Source organism: Neoarius graeffei, chromosome 28, assembly GCF_027579695.1.
Source record: "Neoarius graeffei isolate fNeoGra1 chromosome 28, fNeoGra1.pri, whole genome shotgun sequence".
In the NCBI taxonomy this organism is placed as follows: domain Eukaryota; kingdom Metazoa; phylum Chordata; class Actinopteri; order Siluriformes; family Ariidae; genus Neoarius; species Neoarius graeffei.
This window is the reverse complement of record NC_083596.1, coordinates 2,707,570-2,727,882: the sequence shown is the minus strand read 5'-3', so window position 1 is coordinate 2,727,882 and position 20,313 is coordinate 2,707,570. Positions and strand designations below refer to the sequence as shown.

At 42.9% G+C, this 20,313-nt stretch overlaps 1 protein-coding gene across 1 annotated transcript; it reads right to left on the bottom strand.

Moving 5' to 3' along the window:
* Positions 1-863: 863 nt before the first annotated feature.
* On the bottom strand, positions 864-19,106 carry si:dkey-251i10.3 (uncharacterized protein LOC553498 homolog). The gene is made up of 13 exons (XM_060912966.1): positions 18,855-19,106; positions 18,302-18,395; positions 13,439-13,509; positions 13,130-13,343; positions 12,638-12,793; positions 12,260-12,379; positions 9,053-9,147; positions 8,675-8,876; positions 7,466-7,844; positions 5,858-6,291; positions 2,219-2,403; positions 1,681-1,780; positions 864-1,459 (listed from the first exon to the last, which is right to left on the bottom strand). Exons 1-13 carry the CDS (start codon positions 18,869-18,871, stop codon positions 1,163-1,165), a joined length of 2,364 nt encoding a protein of 787 aa, XP_060768949.1. The 5' UTR covers positions 18,872-19,106; the 3' UTR covers positions 864-1,162.
* Positions 19,107-20,313: the final 1,207 nt, after the last annotated feature.

Genomic DNA, 20,313 nt, shown 5'->3' with positions numbered 1-20,313 from the left:
AAAGGGGAGAAACCCCCCCCCCCCCCCCCCCCACACTATATCCTTGTACTTTAATCTACAGCTGCAGCAAGAGGCAAAAAAGTTTGTACACCCCTACTCATTGATACGAAAAACCTAGGTTATTCTGTCTCTTTTTGACAATACTGAATACATCAAAACTATGAAATAACATCTGGAACATGTATGGAATTACATGTTAAAGGAAAAAAGTGTTAAAGAAAACAAAACGTTTAATATTTTTCAGCGTATCAGTGTTTACCTCGATGACGCTTTGTACACTATTGTCATTCTCTTAACCAGCTTCATGAGGGAGTCACCTGGAACGCTTTTCAATTAACAGGTGCCTCGTCAAAAGGTAATTAGTGGACAAGTCTCTTGCTTTCTTAATGTATTTGGGATCAAACAGTAAATAATAAATATACTCTAAAAACCAGCCCTATTCAACACCACAACTGCAGTAATCCATATTACATCAAGAACCGAACAACTGAGTAAAGAGGAACGACGTCCATCGTTACTTTAAGACATGAAGTGACTTAATTAATAAAAACAAAACGCTGAATTAGAAAGGGTGTGTAAACTTTTGACTGGTGCTGTATATCAGATTAGGAGATCTGCCCTTTATTCTTTGTTAATAAACAAGCCGAACATCACCACCATGGAGAAGTTAAACAGATAACATGCTGGCGGTTGGGTCGGAGGATGTGAGGACATCGAGCCGAGCCCTTTCCTGTGTTCTCCACAGAGCTGCGAAATCAAGGCTTCCTGCATCACCAAACTGGTTCGATTAAGAAAAATCAATCGGTTCCTTTTTTACAAAATCAAACCAGTTCCTCAATCCAAAGCAGAAGTCGATACACATCTCTAGAGAAACGTTGGGCTCAATACCAGTTTATCAGGACAGAAATTATCTTTATACAGAACAAGAACGAACAGTTCAAGTCACACGCGAGACGTGTCAGAGAGAACATGGCAAAAACAACGACACTATATCTTCAACAAGTTTCTCATTTCATTAAATCAGTCCACTTTCACTTCTAATTCTCTCCTTTATAAAGTCAAAAGTCACTCGTTAACCATCATCTCGCATTAAAGACGATTTGAGTCCAAAGGTCATACAAAGTCATGTAATCATCTTGATTAAAGTCACTCCACTATTCTTCTATTTTTTCTTCTTCTTCTGTTGTGTTCTCCTAGCCCCACCCCCACCCCTCCCTGCTTTCCCGCCCTTCTCTTCCAGGACGATCTGCGGCTGCTTCTTCAGCACTCCAGCGCTCTTCTCCTCCGGCAGGAAGTCCTCTTTCCTCAGCGGCTCGATGATGGAGCCCAGTTTGGTCACCACTCTGGGTGCGGTGAGTTTCTTGACAGTGTTCTGCGTGTTCCACGTCTGACCCATGGGAGAACGGATACACGTCTCGAACTGAGCGCTGTCCTGGAACGGGAACGGCAACTGGCTCACCTACAGAGAGAGAGAGAGAGAGAGAGAGAGAGAGAGAGAGCGCGTTGATGGTGGTGTTTTGGTTTGATAAAGACATTTAGAATGATCAGTGTTTATTAAAATGAAATGGAGAGCATTATGTCATTAATCTGATTTATTTATTCGTTCACAGTTCCTCTAATTTTCTTGCTGTTCTTTAAAGTGTCTGTGCAACACCACATCCTCTCCAAACTGCAAGCTACCTGATGTAACGCCACGGACGAGTTCCTCTTCTCAGAGATAATCACTGCTGGAAGCTTGTGGTCTTTTCTCGGAGCAGCAGGAGGAGGTTTCAGCCGAAACCTAAAACAAAACCACATGGTCACTGATCCCACATCTAGAACCATCCATACCCTGTTCCAGTTCCCGTCTCTGTCAGAGTCAAATGATGGACACACTCAGAGAACACTACAACAATCACAAACTCACATTTTCTTCAATGTGGAAAAAATAAATAAATAAAAATTATAAAATTTGCATTATCAATTAAACTGAGCTGGGGTGCAAATACTTTAAATCTCAGTAAGTTTTACATCTGATTTGCACAAGTTTCCTTAACATCACTGGTTAATTTTGTGTCGAATAATAATAATTAAAAAAAAATGCTACTTTTCTTTTTTACTGAACGTCTTTTCAGATTCCCCCCCGACGTAACCATGGTAACCATATCTGTACAATTCGACGAATATCCAAACAATAAATGTAAAAACGACGACGCATTAAACTTCCTGTATGTCTCACTTCCTGCGTTTGCGTCGGGAAGGCTTGAGCCCGACTCCGCCCCACTCTCCCCAACCGGGCAGGGTTAGGTCCACCACTTTAGGTTGCCCCGCCTCTTCCTGTTTCTTTTTGTCTTTCAGGAAGTCAGAGATGACGTCGTCTCCTGCGAAGGCCTCTTTAATGATGGACATCTGCGCCGACGGGCCCTAAAGCAAAGACAAAGCGTTCAGTCAGATGAGATTTCTCACTTTTTTAATCAAGATGGTTTTGGTTTAATTTCAAAACTGCAAGAAAGTTTAAAAAAAAAAAAAAGAATCAGAATCAGTTTTATGAAAGAAGACAAGATGAAAAATAAACTGAAAGAGATAAACCGGAAAAGAGAAATGGTGCAACAGATAAACTGGAAAAGAGAAAACTGAAACAAAAAGATGATCAATACAAAAGATAAACAAACATGCATACGCACACAAAAATAACTTTAAAAAAAAAACCACAACTCCACCCCACGAGGGTAGCTTTCCACAAAACCAGCTAATAATAGCCGAGCTCGTCTGAAAGGAGTGTCAGAGGTTATTAATCCAGACTCGGTGCTTTCCATCAGTGAAGATCAGGAGCAGATCATTTCCTCTAACTGAAGCTAGAACTCACCTGTCGAGGCTGATACTCGCACACGTGATGCATCAGATACTGCAATCCGGCAGCGAATGACATGGCAACTTTTTTTACTCCAATTGGACAACATATAAATAAATTACACAACGAGAATAAAACATTACTGCAAACAAAATCAGCCATTAAAGGTCAGGAAGCAGCATGATGGAAAATACACGACAGAAAAAAAAGTGTAAGAAATTTTCATTAAAACAAAACACAGAAAAGAATTTAAAATGGTTTTAAAGGCAAAACGAACACATTCTTAAAGCAGACACGATCTCCAAGAACAAGCCATGGACGAAGCAGGAATGTCAGAAAAAATACCGATCAGTGATTTTATCCATTCCTGAGGCACATTTCAGAGACCACAAGGGGGCGAAAGATTCTGTAGCATCGTTTCTCATTTAGCTTGTTCACAATCAGGCAGCTAACACAGCGCCACCTAGTGGCACTTCCTTATACGACACTGAGCACCGATAAATCTGAGCAGTTTGGATAATTCAGGGTTCATCTGTATTTCTATCTAAAGAAGATAGAGATCAGTAATCACAGGAATATTTTCTGATGATTGATAATTGAAAAAAAATTTAAAAAATCAATCATCGATCCCAAAAGCTTATAACAAACTCATGTTTTTGTAATTTAAGGCCAGTTTTTTTTTTTATTTAGCGTAATTTGTTTGTATTGTTTTAGAAATGTTGAGATTGTATATGGGTTGTGTTTTTACTGCACTGAGGAAAAGTACCTGATTGTGTATAACCACATGTGCACTGGTGCCGTGTACGACTGAGTCGAGTTAACGTTACATGAGTTGTAACTGAGTCACGTCAATATGACATCAGTTGTGTTTAATTCAAACTAGATTAGAGATTTGTTGAAATGAATTTTACTATAAACGAAATCACACTTTAAAGAAAAACTACATATTTGTATGTAAACTCTACATTATATTTTCTCTTAAATTGGACCAAATTTTCCCCGCTGTGTCCGACAGCAGAATCATTTCTCCTGCACTTTGTTTCCGTCTGATGGAATTACAAAAGGTTTACGATTCGCTTCGGTTGTGGATCAGAAACTGAAGCAAAATAGCTGGGCTTAATGAAATGATCCTGGATTATCGAGTTTAGATTTAGTGAATAATTTATTCAGTAGACAACGTTCATCTCGGTTAACATACAACTGACTTAATGTTACTGGAGTGAAAAATGTAATGCAAGTTTTTATTTTAAAATCACAATCTTTTCTACCTGCCTCCATTTTAATTTTATGATTATTCTGGCATAAAACAGAAGCTCTCGGGTTAACATTATACACGTTTAATCAGATATCTGAAAGTCTGAAGACAGAAGCAGAAATAAACCCCCACAAAATGCTAAAAATTTGGTCAAGGAAAATAAGAGAAGATGCATAACAGCAGCAAACCAAACCCACGAAGAGGAATAGTGCAGTCCTGGAAAAGGAGGCGGAGTTACAAATGCAAAAAACACCATCCAAAAAACACACAAAACAAACAACCCATACAGCACGTTTTTCAACATAATCCTTCTTTTAAAAATTCCTTATCAAGTGAAAATTCCCCGAGCAACATTATTGCTTAATTTTTTTTGGACAAAATTTCTGGATAAATATTTATTATAAGTTTAAATTGCAAACTTTTTCTACCTGCCTCTATTTTAATTTTCCGATTATTTTGGTGTTAAACAAAAGCTCCCAGGTTAATATTATACACGCGTTAATCAGATAAAGAAAAAGTTTTTAAAGATTTTTTCCTTAAAAAAAACCCCCTCAGTGTAGTGGTTAGCGCTGTCGCCTCACAGCAAGAAGGTCCTGGGTTCGAGCCCCGGGGCCGGCGAGGGCCTTTCTGTGCGGAGTTTGCATGTTCTCCCCGTGTCCGCGTGGGTTTCCTCCGGGTGCTCCGGTTTCCCCCACAGTCCAAAGACATGCAGGTTAGGTTAACTGGTGACTCTAAATTGAGCGTAGGTGTGAATGTGAGTGTGAATGGTTGTCTGTGTCTATGTGTCAGCCCTGTGATGACCTGGCGACTTGTCCAGGGTGAACCCCGCCTTTCGCCCGTAGTCAGCTGGGATAGGATCCAGCTTGCCTGCGACCCTGTAGAAGGATAAAGCGGCTAGAGATAATGAGATGAGATGAAAAAACCCTCAAAAGAATTTATTTTATAGTTAAATGTTAATGCGTTTTAAAAACAGTCTCTGCCGAACCTCTTCATGTGACGATAAAGACCGACTCAACTCTGATTGGCTGTTTCTAGCATCCAAAAAAAGGATCCAAATCAGCAAGCATCTTAATTTTTCACATTATTGAATTATTTGACATTCATTACTTATTATTATTATTATTATTATTAATCCATCCATTATCTGTAGCCGCTTTATCCTGTTCTACAGGGTCGCAGGCGAGCTGGAGCCTATCCCAGCTGACTACGGGTGAAAGGCGGGGTTCACCCTGGACAAGTCGCCAGGTCATCACAGGGCTGACACATAGACACAGACAACCATTCACACTCACATTCACACCTACGCTCAATTTAGAGTCACCAGTTAACCTAACCTGCATGTCTTTGGACTGTGGGGGAAACCGGAGCACCCGGAGGAAACCCACGCGGACACGGGGAGAACATGCAAACTCCACACAGAAAGGCCCTCACCGGCCACGGGGCTCGAACCCGGACCTTCTTGCTGTGAGGCGACAGCGCTAACCACTACACCACCGTGCCACCCTATTATTGCTAAATGAATGAATGCATGTATACTAATAGAAGAGCAGCAGGTTGTTTCCACAGATTCTCGAAAAATCTGATTCCTGCTGAAATCGGATTATAATCTGAAAAACATCGTAAATTTGAGCTCTTCACTGAAACAGAGAAAGACAGAGAGAGAGAGAGAGAGAGAGAGAGAGAGAGAGAGAGAGAGAGTTCTGTGTGACTCTCACTCGACGGCTTTGAGGAAAAGTAGAAAACATAAAAGGAGTCTTCATTCCTTCACTCACCTCCTCTTCCTCTCCCTCGTCTCCCTCCACCAGCGTCGGCGCCAGCGCCACTTTAATCACGGCGGCGTCTTTAGTGAGCACTTCGCTCGGGTCGATTTCCTTCTTCTTCTTCGTGCTGTGTGGCTCAGACGCTGTGTCCGAGCCAGCAGCGTGTGAAACAGACACCGCCATCTCTTCCACAATCCCATCATGCTCCAGAGCCTCCAGGTCCTCCATGGTGCGAGCATGGACCAGCCCCTCATCCAGAAGCCCCTCCTCTTCATGCACAAGCTCCGCCTTTTGCGTCTGACCAGCTTTGCCCGGCGGCGGCTCTGTGGGCGTTCGAGCGCTCTTCATCAGCCTATTAAACAGGGAGTTGAATTCAGACACGACCTCTTCTTGCTCTTCCTCCTCCTTTTCCTCTCTCGCCGTTTTCTCAGAGTCCTCCTGTGCTCCTGCGGAAAGATCAGAGATGTCAATAATTCAGCACAGAAACCACACAGATCATGCAATCGTGATCATTAAAGTGCCAAACAGGAATAACGAACAGTTCCAGAAAGGGGGCGGAGTTAAAATACAGTAAACATGCACCACATTTTCAATACAGTTGTACAAATCGCTTATATAAACATCCGTTTGTAGAAACGGTTAAGACCAAGCCAGAGTCTGTTGTATCAAATGTCATGCGCTGCCCGGCATCAAAAACAGATCCTGTTTACTGTATACCATCCAAGTGGCCACCTTTACACACCAACAGAAGTGAGACAGAGGAAGGGGCGGGGCTTCCAGGTATTATCGGAGAGTTCAAAACGCTTCTGTCATTCAGTGGAGATTCATATATCATCTGGCTCATGTGCTGGGGAAGTGATCACCACGTTCCTCTTTATTACATCAGATACTTGGCCAAAAGTTAGTTCCGTTACCATAGCAACAGGGGCTAATCCGTGTAACCTGAGATGAGATTTCAGCAGTTGAGTGACTCCGAACTGCTGGATAATAAATGAGAAGCACTTTATTAGAGTGTTACATTACAGCAGTGATCATCTTCAACACCTCAGATACCAACACCAGCTGCGCGCGCACATGTGTGTGTGTGTGTGTGTGTGTGTGTGTGTGAGAGAGAGAGAGAGAGACTGTACACAGCTTATGAACTCGTTAACACACTAAACCCTGCAAATAATCATGAAGGAGTCGGATCATTTACATAATAAACAAACTCCTCTGTCCTGAAGACATCATAAAAGTTACGCAGACGCTGGAGACTCCTCCCAGAAATGTTACATAAACGTCTCTTCAACGTATCAAGTGTTCATAAATCTGTTATGTAGACACCAGTGTGTGAATGAGCTGTTGCTATAGAAACATGAGCATATTAATATAAACGTGTGATTTGTAGCTGCACCACTTCAGGAAATGACTCAACGCCTTCTGGCCAATCAGATTACAGAATTCAAAATTCAAGAGTGCTGTTGAACATGAAGTTCATTTAACACACAATGGCGTCCAACCAACGCTCACAGTTTAGCATCATCTTAACAAACAGACAACTCTGCCTTCAAATGTTAAGCCACGCCCCTGCGAGTCAAAATGGAGACATGAGCAAAGTCACAGTGAGCAGTGAGTACGTACCGCCTTCCTCCTGCTGTGTGACCGAGACCAGACCATCTTCCTCATTCTGCCTCAGCTTCCGTTTCGTCTCAAAGTGCCTCAGCAGCTGCTCTTCCTCGTTCTCCTCCTCTTCCTCTTGTTCCTCTTCCTCTCGCAGGATGCTTGCTGGTTCCTCTGTATTCGTGGTGTCAGGATCCGTCGTGACCTCGTGACCCTCGCTGCTCAGTTTGCCTCTCATCCAGGGGTTCACCGAGCCGCTCGCCGACTCGGCCTCGTTCACGAAGTCAGGGAGAGCGCTCGCCTCTTCCTCATCTTTTCCCTCGTCATCATCTGACGGCACGATGAGTTTCTGAGTCAGGTCCTTGTTGAGCTCCAGCTGCTGCTGCATGGCCTTACGGGCCTGAAGAATGGAACACAGGGACGAGAGCCGATTAATCAGGGTGATACTTCAGCACTCTGATAAAAAGGAAACCTGAGTGTGTGCTGTACAGACACGAGGAGGAGAGAAAAATTATTTTATGATCATTAAATCACCCAGTCCTGCTGCTGCACATAGCATTACTAACAGAACTTTGTTGAAGAAAGAAAACAAATAAATAAAATGTTCTGCTGAACAGAAAAAAAAAATATATATATACTGCTTCCAAATTAGAATATGGTAAAAGAAAGAATATTTAAAAAAAACATTAACAATATTAAAACCATAAAAAATACAAATATGTAATCAATTAAAATTAATAACAAAAGAAACTGGATGAATAAATTAAATAAACGAATGAATAAACAATGTTAAAGGTGCAGTGTGTAAAGTTTAACACGCTGCATCTTCACACATGGAACAATCAGTTTCCAGATAAATTAAAAATATTATAAACTTGTCAATTTCAGACTTTTGTTTTATTTATTTCTGGCCTGAAAAAATAGCCCCACCCCCAGTCAGAACAGAACAGCTTGTCTCCGCCCCTTTTCCTAAAAAAAAAAAAACAACCAATCATGGCGTGCGCACACAGTTTCATCAGAAAGGAGAATACGATGAGTGCTTTGGGAAACATTTTCACTGCATTTGCAATTCACCTCACAGGCAGCAGGGGGCGATAAACATTACACATCACTCCTTTAAACAATATTCTTTGTAAAACCAATCAAAAGAGAGAGAGAAAAAAAGAGAAATCTGTAAACTGGTAACTACACCGAATCAGTGATGGAGATTTCCCACGCGTCCCTTCTTACCGAGTCGTCGTATTTGGCCATGATGGCTTTGGTCTTGGCCCACTTGCCGCTGTTCTGGTGTTTGAGGGACATCCTCTCCTCCATCCGGGACAGCTCCATCTTCTTCAACTCGTCCAGCGCCGCAGTCGGATCCGTCTTCATCATCTCATCAAACTGCTTCAGGAATTCCTTACGCTTAGCCTTCTTCTGCACTTTATGATACCTGACAGAGAGAGAGAGAGAGAGAGAGAGAGAGAGAGAGAAAGCATGTGTGAGAGAAATTCAATTGAATTAATTTTTTTTCCTTGTAAAACATTAATTATGGTGATAATTACAGTATAACGATATAGCAGATCAAACGCCACTATTATTGTTAACTATAATATTTTCTCCACCAACTTCTTGCTCTTGATCTTTTTCTCTCTCCGAGCTTTGGCCTCGTAATAGGACTGCAGTGCTCGCGCCTTCTGGAGCTCAGCACGCCGGATCTTCGCCTGCAAACCAAAACAAGAAATATTTTTAACAAACCACCAATTCCCCCCCCACAAGAAGTCATTCAACACCCACCATCTATCCACCACTCACAATCCAGCATCCAACACCCATCACCCAACACCCACCATCTATCCACCACTCACAATCCAGCATCCAACACCCATCACCCACCATCTATCCACCACTCACAATCCAGCATCCAACACCCATCACCCACCATCTATCCACCACTCACAATCCAGCATCCAACACCCATCACCCAACATCTATCCACCACTCACAATCCAGCATCCAACACCCATCACCCACCATCTATCCACCACTCACAATCCAGCATCCATCACCCAACACCCACCATCTATCCACCACTCACAATCCAGCACCCATCACCCACCATCTATCCACCACTCACAATCCAGCATCCAACACCCATCACCCACCATCTATCCACCACTCACAATCCAGCATCCAACACCCATCACCCAACATCTATCCACCACTCACAATCCAGCATCCAACACCCATCACCCACCATCTATCCACCACTCACAATCCAGCATCCATCACCCAACACCCACCATCTATCCACCACTCACAATCCAGCATCCATCACCCAACACCCACCATCTATCCACCACTCACAATCCAGCATCCAACACCCATCATCCACCATCTATCCACCACTCACAATCCAGCATCCAACACCCATCACCCAACACCCATCACACAACACCCACCATCTATCCACCACTCACAATCCAGCATCCAACACACAACACCCACCATCTATCCACCACTCACAATCCAGCATCCATCACCCAACACCCACCATCTATCCACCACTCACAATCCAGCATCCAACACCCATCATCCACCATCTATCCACCACTCACAATCCAGCATCCAACACCCATCACCCAACACCCATCACACAACACCCACCATCTATCCACCACTCACAATCCAGCATCCAACACACAACACCCACCATCTATCCACCACTCACAATCCAGCATCCAACACCCATCACCCAACATCTATCCACCACTCACAATCCAGCATCCAACACACAACACCCACCATCTATCCACCACTCACAATCCAGCATCCAACACCCATCACCCAACATCTATCCACCACTCACAATCCAGCATCCAACACCCATCACCCAACATCTATCCACCACTCACAATCCAGCATCCAACACACAACACCCACCATCTATCCACCACTCACAATCCAGCATCCAACACCCATCACCCAACATCTATCCACCACTCACAATCCAGCATCCAACACCCATCACCCAACATCTATCCACCACTCACAATCCAGCATCCAACACACAACACCCACCATCTATCCACCACTCACAATCCAGCATCCAACACCCATCACCCAACATCTATCCACCACTCACAATCCAGCATCCAACACCCATCACCCACCATCTATCCACCACTCACAATCCAGCATCCATCACCCAACACCCACCATCTATCCACCACTCACAATCCAGCATCCATCACCCAACACCCACCATCTATCCACCACTCACAATCCAGCATCCAACACCCATCATCCACCATCTATCCACCACTCACAATCCAGCATCCAACACCCATCACCCAACACCCATCACACAACACCCACCATCTATCCACCACTCACAATCCAGCATCCAACACACAACACCCACCATCTATCCACCACTCACAATCCAGCATCCATCACCCAACACCCACCATCTATCCACCACTCACAATCCAGCATCCAACACCCATCATCCACCATCTATCCACCACTCACAATCCAGCATCCAACACCCATCACCCAACACCCATCACACAACACCCACCATCTATCCACCACTCACAATCCAGCATCCAACACACAACACCCACCATCTATCCACCACTCACAATCCAGCATCCAACACCCATCACCCAACATCTATCCACCACTCACAATCCAGCATCCAACACCCATCACCCAACACCCACCATCTATCCACCACTCACAATCCAGCACCCATCACCCACCATCTATCCACCACTCACAATCCAGCATCCAACACCCATCACCCACCATCTATCCACCACTCACAATCCAGCATCCAACACCCATCACCCAACATCTATCCACCACTCACAATCCAGCATCCAACACCCATCACCCACCATCTATCCACCACTCACAATCCAGCATCCAACACCCATCATCCACCATCTATCCACCACTCACAATCCAGCATCCAACACCCATCATCCACCATCTATCCACCACTCACAATCCAGCATCCAACACCCATCATCCACCATCTATCCACCACTCACAATCCAGCATCCAACACCCATCACCCAACACCCATCACACAACACCCACCATCTATCCACCACTCACAATCCAGCATCCAACACACAACACCCACCATCTATCCACCACTCACAATCCAGCATCCAACACACAACACCCACCATCTATCCACCACTCACAATCCAGCATCCAACACCCATCACCCAACATCTATCCACCACTCACAATCCAGCATCCAACACCCATCACCCACCATCTATCCACCACTCACAATCCAGCATCCAACACCCATCATCCACCATCTATCCACCACTCACAATCCAGCATCCAACACCCATCATCCACCATCTATCCACCACTCACAATCCAGCATCCAACACCCATCATCCACCATCTATCCACCACTCACAATCCAGCATCCAACACCCATCACCCAACACCCATCACACAACACCCACCATCTATCCACCACTCACAATCCAGCATCCAACACACAACACCCACCATCTATCCACCACTCACAATCCAGCATCCAACACACAACACCCACCATCTATCCACCACTCACAATCCAGCATCCAACACCCATCACCCAACATCTATCCACCACTCACAATCCAGCATCCAACACACAACACCCACCATCTATCCACCACTCACAATCCAGCATCCAACACCCACCGTCCCGCCCGACAGGAATTAAGACAGTGCCACAGAATTTGGTGGCCCACTCTGGTAGGGGCGTGGCTTAAACTCCAAAGGCCATTACAGGCATTAGAAGTGACTGATGCTCACCTCCTCCAGACTCATGGCACTGATTGATGCCTCCTCCACAGGGGTCAACACGGGGTCAACGATCGGCTGATTATTACTGTGCAGGAGACTGAAGATCTGCTGCTCCAGAGGAGTCTGAGCCTGAGAGAGAGAGGGAGAGAGAGAGAGAGAGAGAGAGAGAGAGAGATTCATATGCCAAGAGAGAGAAAAAAAATATATATTTTAATTACAAACTTATAAATATATAATTTTATATATAAACTGTATGATACATTATGTTAACTAAATATATAAATATTTTATATTTTACCAGTTATGTTTATGAAAAATAGATTCATTATGATAATTATTGTGATAACGATAAAACATGTAACTCATTTATTTCTCAGGAAACATCACCTTCCATCCCGACACCACCTGCTCCACCCGTTTGGGTCCGGCTGCTTCCTGATTCAGAGGGAAGATGATCTGCTCAGCCTTCTGGTTCTGTGTGATGACACTCTCCCAGCGGGACACCTCCTTCCTGCTGTGCTTGTAGGCCACACCCCTCTGGATCTGTGGGTGTATATACACACACACACACACACACAAAGATAAAGCCTTTTTTTTCTTTAAAACATAACCACACTCAAAACAAGCTTCAGGGCAAAACTTACAGCGAGCTTTCTGAGGTGACCAATGAGAATGTAGAGTGGGAGGGACTTGTCTCTACAAGCCAATTAAATTAATTTAATTTTATTATTACTATTAATGATGCAAGTTCCTGAAACACTGCTGCCATTTAAATGTTTAAAGTGCAAGCACTCTCTCGATGACCCATAAAAAAAAAGGGGGGGGGGGGGGGGGGGAGTATTGGCACCCCTGTGGCTGCACTGTGTGTGAATCACGCACTTTCTCGGTCTGCTGGCGGCTCAGCGGGAGCTCCAGTGTCTCTTTTGAGTTCTCCAGGTTCCTCAGCTGTTTTTTGGTCTTGTTCGGCACTCCAGGTGTTTTCTCCACAGAACACAGCAGGTCCGAGAGCTTGATCTTCTCTCCCGCTCCCTCTACGTTCACCGAGAACTCCGATACCTGTAGACTAGCCTCCGATCTCTCTGCGTGCATCCTCCTGAGGACAGGATGACGCGTTACCATGACAACCACCGTCTGTCCATTGCTGATCTCAGCTAGATTAGAACACAGCGGTCAGAAATTCACACTGACCTTCTCTTTCCTCCCAGAGAGCTGATGGCCTCCAGGAGTTTAGCGTGTTTCCTGTCATCATTGCTGTCATCCTGCGTGCACACACACACACACACACACACACACACAGTTATACAAATACATACATCCTAATGTCCAAATTTACAGAAGTTGTTCCTGGGTTGAAAGCTCAGCATAAAACTTTAAATCAAACACCGTGACTGTTTAACATCATCAGCTAAGCTCACCCAGCTTTCCTGCGGCCACAGATACAAATCTCGCTTGTTCACGTCGGTCACATGAATTCTCAGGTACCCTCATTCAACATGTCTTGAACGGAAATGAATCTAAAGCTGAAGCCATTTAAGCAATGAGGAAACGGTCAACTAAAAGTATTTATCTTGCCGATAAATAACCCAGCGAGTGTTCCACATAATCATCAAAATATTTCTGTATCAAGATATTTCAAAAGGAATCATCTTTATAATCATAATTACTAGCTTTTTGAAAAAAAGTGTGTACATATAAACTGAATTTCATCACCATGACAACACCCCCAGCACCCTGACGTTGTCGAAGAAGGGGGATAATGAAAAAATATACGCGTCATCTTCTGAGTCGGCGGCACGGTGGTGTAGTGGTTAGCGCTGTCGCCTTACAGCAAGAAGGTCTGGGTTCGAGCCCCGGGGCCGGCGAGGGCCTTTCTGTGTGGAGTTTGCATGTTCTCCCCGTGTCCGCGTGGGTTTCCTCCGGGTGCTCCGGTTTCCCCCACAGTCCAAAGACATGCAGGTTAGGTTAACTGGTGACTCTAAATTGACCGTAGGTGTGAATGTGAGTGTGAATGGTTGTCTGTGTCTATGTGTCAGCCCTGTGATGACCTGGCGACTTGTCCAGGGTGTACCCCGCCTTTCGCCCGTAGTCAGCTGGGATAGGCTCCAGCTCGCCTGCGACCCTGTAGAAGGATAAAGCGGCTAGAGATAATGAGATGAGATCTTCTGAGTCATTATTGTGTATTAAGTCTAACTAACTGAAGTCTGTGTTTTGTGTACAACCCCGATTCCAAAAAAGTTGGGACAAAGTACAAATTGTAAATAAAAACGGAATGCAATGATGTGGAAGTTTCAAAATTCCATATTTTATTCAGAATAGAACATAGATGACATATCAAATGTTTAAACTGAGAAAATGTATCATTTAAAGAGAAAAATTAGGTGATTTTAAATTTCATGACAACAACACATCTCAAAGTTGGGACAAGGCCATGTTTCCCACTGTGAGACATCCCCTTTTCTCTTTACAACAGTCTGTAAACGTCTGGGGACTGAGGAGACAAGTTGCTCAGGTTTAGGGATAGGAATGTTAACCCATTCTTGTCTAATGTAGGATTCTAGTTGCTCAACTGTCTTAGGTCTTTTTTGTCGTATCTTCCATTTTATGATGCGCCAAATGTTTTCTATGGGTGAAAGATCTGGACTGCAGGCTGGCCAGTTCAGTACCCGGACCCTTCTTCTACGCAGCCGTGATGCTGTAATTGATGCAGTATGTGGTTTGGCATTGTCATGTTGGAAAATGCAAGGTCTTCCCTGAAAGAGACGTCGTCTGGATGGGAGCATATGTTGCTCTAGAACCTGGATATACCTTTCAGCATTGATGGTGTCTTTCCAGATGTGTAAGCTGCCCATGCCACACGCACTAATGCAACCCCATACCATCAGAGATGCAGGCTTCTGAACTGAGCGCTGATAACAACTTGGGTCGTCCTTCTCCTCTTTAGTCCGAATGACACGGCGTCCCTGATTTCCATAAAGAACTTCAAATTTTGATTCGTCTGACCACAGAACAGTTTTCCACTTTGCCACAGTCCATTTTAAATGAGCCTTGGCCCAGAGAAGACGTCTGCGCTTCTGGATCATGTTTAGATACGGCTTCTTCTTTGAACTATAGAGTTTTAGCTGGCAACGGCAGATGGCACGGTGAATTGTGAATTGTGTTCACAGATAATGTTCTCTGGAAATATTCCTGAGCCCATTTTGTGATTTCCAATACAGAAGCATGCCTGTATGTGATGCAGTGCCGTCTAAGGGCCCGAAGATCACGGGCACCAAGTATGGTTTTCCGGCCTTGACCCTTACGCACAGAGATTCTTCCAGATTCTCTGAATCTTTTGATGATATTATGCACTGTAGATGATGATATGTTCAAACTCTTTGCAATTTTACACTGTCGAACTCCTTTCTGATATTGCTCCACTATTTGTCGGCGCAGAATTAGGGGGATTGGTGATCCTCTTCCCATCTTTACTTCTGAGAGCCGCTGCCACTCCAAGATGCTCTTTTTATACCCAGTCATGTTAATGACCTATTGCCAATTGACCTAATGAGTTGCAATTTGGTCCTCCAGCTGTTCCTTTTTTGTACCTTTAACTTTTCCAGCCTCTTATTGCCCCTGTCCCAACTTTTTTGAGATGTGTTGCTGTCATGAAATTTCAAATGAGCCAATATTTGGCATGAAATTTCAAAATGTCTCACTTTTGACATTTGATATGTTGTCTATGTTCTATTGTGAATACAATATCAGTTTTTGAGATTTGTAAATTATTGCATTCCGTTTTTATTTACAATTTGTACTTTGTCCCAACTTTTTTGGAATCGGGGTTGTAGAATGATGATTTTAAAGGAGAACTGAAGGCAATTTTTTTTATTATAAAATTCTCAGACTTGGACTGTGTCATTCAGATCTGCAAACAATACACATCAGAACGAGATTTCGTTGCTTTGGGCTCAGTGTAGTGCAGAAACGAAACAGCAGCAAGTATATTACCTAAAAAAATAATGGGTCATTCCACATCAATTCAACCGGGGCCCGCGCACTTAGGTCTCAAAAAATTCTGAAAAAAAAAAAATCACCAGATGTGCCCATGTTACCTCGGAGAAACACTGTAAATTTATTTGAATGTAAGATGTATACTTTCTATGTTACAGCCAGTTTTACTGGTGGAAGGGGGGGGGGTCAATTTTGCTCAGACTCTTTTTTTTTGTCAAAGTTCACAAGCCCATAGCTCAAGAACTAAACCATGTAGGAGGCTCAAATTTTGCATGCTGGTACATAAATAGGAATAGTATGTAGCAAAACTGTCATTTTTGGTCTGGATGATCCTGCATGGTCATAGCACTCCCTCAAAGATGATCAAAATTTTATTGGAGTTTTTGGCTGTGCTCTGTTTAGGCCTTCAGAAGACATATTTTTACCCAACATAGGCTCTTGATTTTTTTCCCTTATTGAGATAAGTAGAAACACTCTCAAAAAAAGCAATAAACAGAAAGGGAACTCTATCAGTGTTTGAACAGAAGACCTCACAAGTCTGACAAATCATTTTGGATGTCATTTTCAGAGCATCGTAACACCTTGTGGGAATGTGCGCAGATTTTTTAAAATATTTTTTTCTTTATTCTCCATGATCCCTTCTTTTTAAAAACACCAATTTGGCTTGTCTTACTCGAATCTTTTTTATTTTCCACCCTGAACATGGGCAAAATGTGCCATTGAGAGCAATATGTTTTCTATAACATTAATGTAAAGAGTAAATAACCAAAGGCCAATTTTGCCCTGACATGATCACCTGAGAGTGCCTGTGCAGGGGTGGAGGGATCCTTTTCAATGATTCAGTGATTTTAGAGGCACTTGTGGTTACTCTCAATATTGACTCTTTACAATTGTGCATTTCCAGCGGGACGGGCTCTGCACTTGGCACTCGACTTTTACGGACTGTCCCATGAAGATGGCGTCTGAGGAAGACCAATGTCAGGTAAGGTCACTGGCTTTGTATTTACTCTTCTACACACACTGTCCGTGCACTTGCAGAGCCAGGGACACTTCGTTTTGTTTGTAGGAACCCTCTACTTACTTCCACAGAACTGTTATGTTGTTTTGAGCTTTGCAATGGTTTTAAAACTAGCGTTTTGTATCGGCAAAAAGACACGCCCCGCGCACTGCCGTGTTAGCGCTTTCCGGTTGAAATCACAAAAAACGAATTCTCAAAACACATCCGATTGATGTGATTGTGGTAGCAACTCAACGTATGCCCTCCCAATAATGTGAAAATAGACCTAAAAAGCATTTCGCTCTGGAGTATTCCTTTAAATGTAGGAATGCATTTTTGATCGCGATTTTGTCGCTGCTATAGCAAGTTATGAGTGTTTGAAATATGCTCCGTAATATATCAGTCCATATGTCAAAGCAACGGCCGTAAACGAGATTCGTTGAGACCTGCGTGAGACATCGTAGGACGGAAGTAAAACCTACAGCGGAGATCAAAGCGGCCAACATCTGCCAACGTTGTCAAAAGACGCGCGCGCCCTCTTTCGAATGCTGATGTAATCAAGCCGTAAGTTTTGTTTGTTTTGATAGCAATCAGGAAAGTTTGAAAAAAGTAGGCAGTAATCGTCATTTAAACTCGTTTTTGTGCAATATTTCGTTTGGAAAACAGTTTTCAAAATGGCGGCACTGACACCTGGCTGACACTTCTTCACGTTTCGAAGTCTCGCACAAGTCTCGTGAAGATCGCGCGGATCAGCGACGCCTGCCGTGGACCAAACGAACTAAATTCAACACGGCTAAAAAACGAATAAGTATAATATTTAATTGCAATTAGTTGCCAATACGAGTCACGATATAAGGTTACTAAAACCGAAAGTGTAATTGAATAACACGTTAATTAAGAAATAAAGCAAGTTTAAAAATGACTTCAGTTCCCCTTTAATGGAGATCTTTCGCAAAGGGTTCATTTTTTAAAACGCTGTACATTCGTAACCTCTGATGGTTCGGGTTTTTAAACCTAGGAAAGACAAACTGTTGACTCTGACTCAGTGTGTGTGTGTCTTTCACCTCGTCCTCACTGGCACTAATGATGTTCTCCTCATCAGGAGAAAGCTCTTCTTCTTCATCATCCACCAGCTCTGCAGCCACTTTAACACGTTTCCTGTGGAAAGACAAAGAACTCTGTTATTAACTCAACAATATTCATAATAACTAATTAATTAAGACTTAATCTACTTACACACATCACTGACACGTGGAACTATTTTATTATTCAGATTACTTCTCACACATTGTCTATGCTTTTGGTTCATTTGTATAGATTCTGTAGAGTTTGAGGAGTGTGTGTGTGTGTGTGTGTGTGTGAGATTAAACATGCGTTTTGCTTGATGCTAAACTGGTAGCTATAAACTTCCATTACTTTTTAGAAACATTAGCATCGTAGTTACGACTGAAAACATGCCCTGGCTGTTCTGACGCTTGCTCTGAACTGTGTAAAGACAAACCGTTGACTCTGACTCAGTGTGTGTGTGTGTGTGTCTTTAAGTCATTTAAGTTCAGAAATCTCGTACACAGGTGATCGAATCACAAATTTAACACAGAAACAGAAGCGAAAACAAACCTTCTGCTGGAGTCCATGCTGAATCTGTCCACGTGCGCAGCAGACAAGTCGCACAATAAAGTTCTCAAGCAGAGTTTTTCAAATAAATAAAACACAAAATCGAAAAAGACATGAACCAAACATCAGTTAACACATTTATTATATTTATTTTCAAATGAACGGTTTGTCAATCAGCACTTAAAGCAACTTTCAGCGCGTTCGATTCCACACATTGGCAGTGACGCGTCGGCGCAGGATGATGACGTATGAGGAAGTGAAATCCGGTGTTCCTAATAATACCTCCGAATATTCATATAATAATCTTTACATATTAAATAATCTGCTTAAAAAAACTTATTTAATTTCTTATATAATACAATTTTACAAAACATAAACATACTGTATCTTTTGTAATACATATCCCGAGAGTGCTGTTCATTTATATCGGTTCTGCTAAAACTTGTGTTTTTGTCACTGAATATAGAAATAATTTTTATTTGGTTTCCGAAAAAAATCATAAATATATCTTAAAAATCACGTGATACATCTTATATCTTATTATACATCTCATCTATAGTAATAATGGTGTAATGTCATATCCATAAATGCAATTTTATTTCTTTTAAAATGAAAACACGAAGCATTGATGCAGTTCAGCCCTTTTTTTTAAACACAATAAGCAATAAAAAAAAATACAAAGACCTGAAATTTATTAACAGTTTTTGTATGATAACAGCCACTTACTTTTTGATGGATGGCTGCTATACTAGACTGTTGCGTCATGTATAACATCAAATGGCAACAAAGAATGTCAAACAAGAAGCTCTACCAAGATCTACTTAGACTCAGCAAAGTGGTAAGAAGACGTCGACTCAAGTTTTCTGGTCATTGTTATCGGGATAAGAATGAATGTATCAGTGATGTTCTGTTTTGGGAACCATCCCATGGCAAAAGAGGAGGAGGTAGGCCGCCTGTCACTTACATCAACAAACTGGTGGATGATTCTGCGCTAGACATCCTGGGCCTTAAGGCAGCAATGCTGGATAGAAAGCTGTGGCAACAGATCTGCTATGATAACCGACGATGTTCGACCTGGTAAGGTGAGGTGAATATGAAATCGTTTCCAAATCCCAAACACTTTGTGTTGTGTTATTCCCTTACGTCAGCATCAGACTACAAGATAGTTTTATCTTCCATGATGGACACCGTGTCAGACTAGATGATCATAGTGCCATAAATTCTTGCCGCGTCTCCATCAGGAGTCTGGAAACACTCCAAGTTTGATGCCGACCAATCATTATTCATATCCTGTGTGTAATCAGGGAGGAGGATCAAGAAACTGTCAATCATGGCTATCAAGGAACATGTTGTACGTACAAGTTGTCAAGCTACATAGGTGAGAAAATATAAAAATTCTGACATGCTAGACTTTTCACCAGGGTGTAGTTGGGCATCCCAGATGCCACATCACTGTTCTTCA

Coding starts and splice junctions, on each gene's coding strand:
- si:dkey-251i10.3 (XM_060912966.1), bottom strand. Junction 13,510..18,301: donor TTAGTGCCAGTGAGGACGAG/GTGAAAGACACA, acceptor GTGTGCACGCAG/GATGACAGCAATGATGACAG. Junction 1,460..1,680: donor CGTCCGTGGCGTTACATCAG/GTAGCTTGCAGT, acceptor CTCTCTCTGTAG/GTGAGCCAGTTGCCGTTCCC.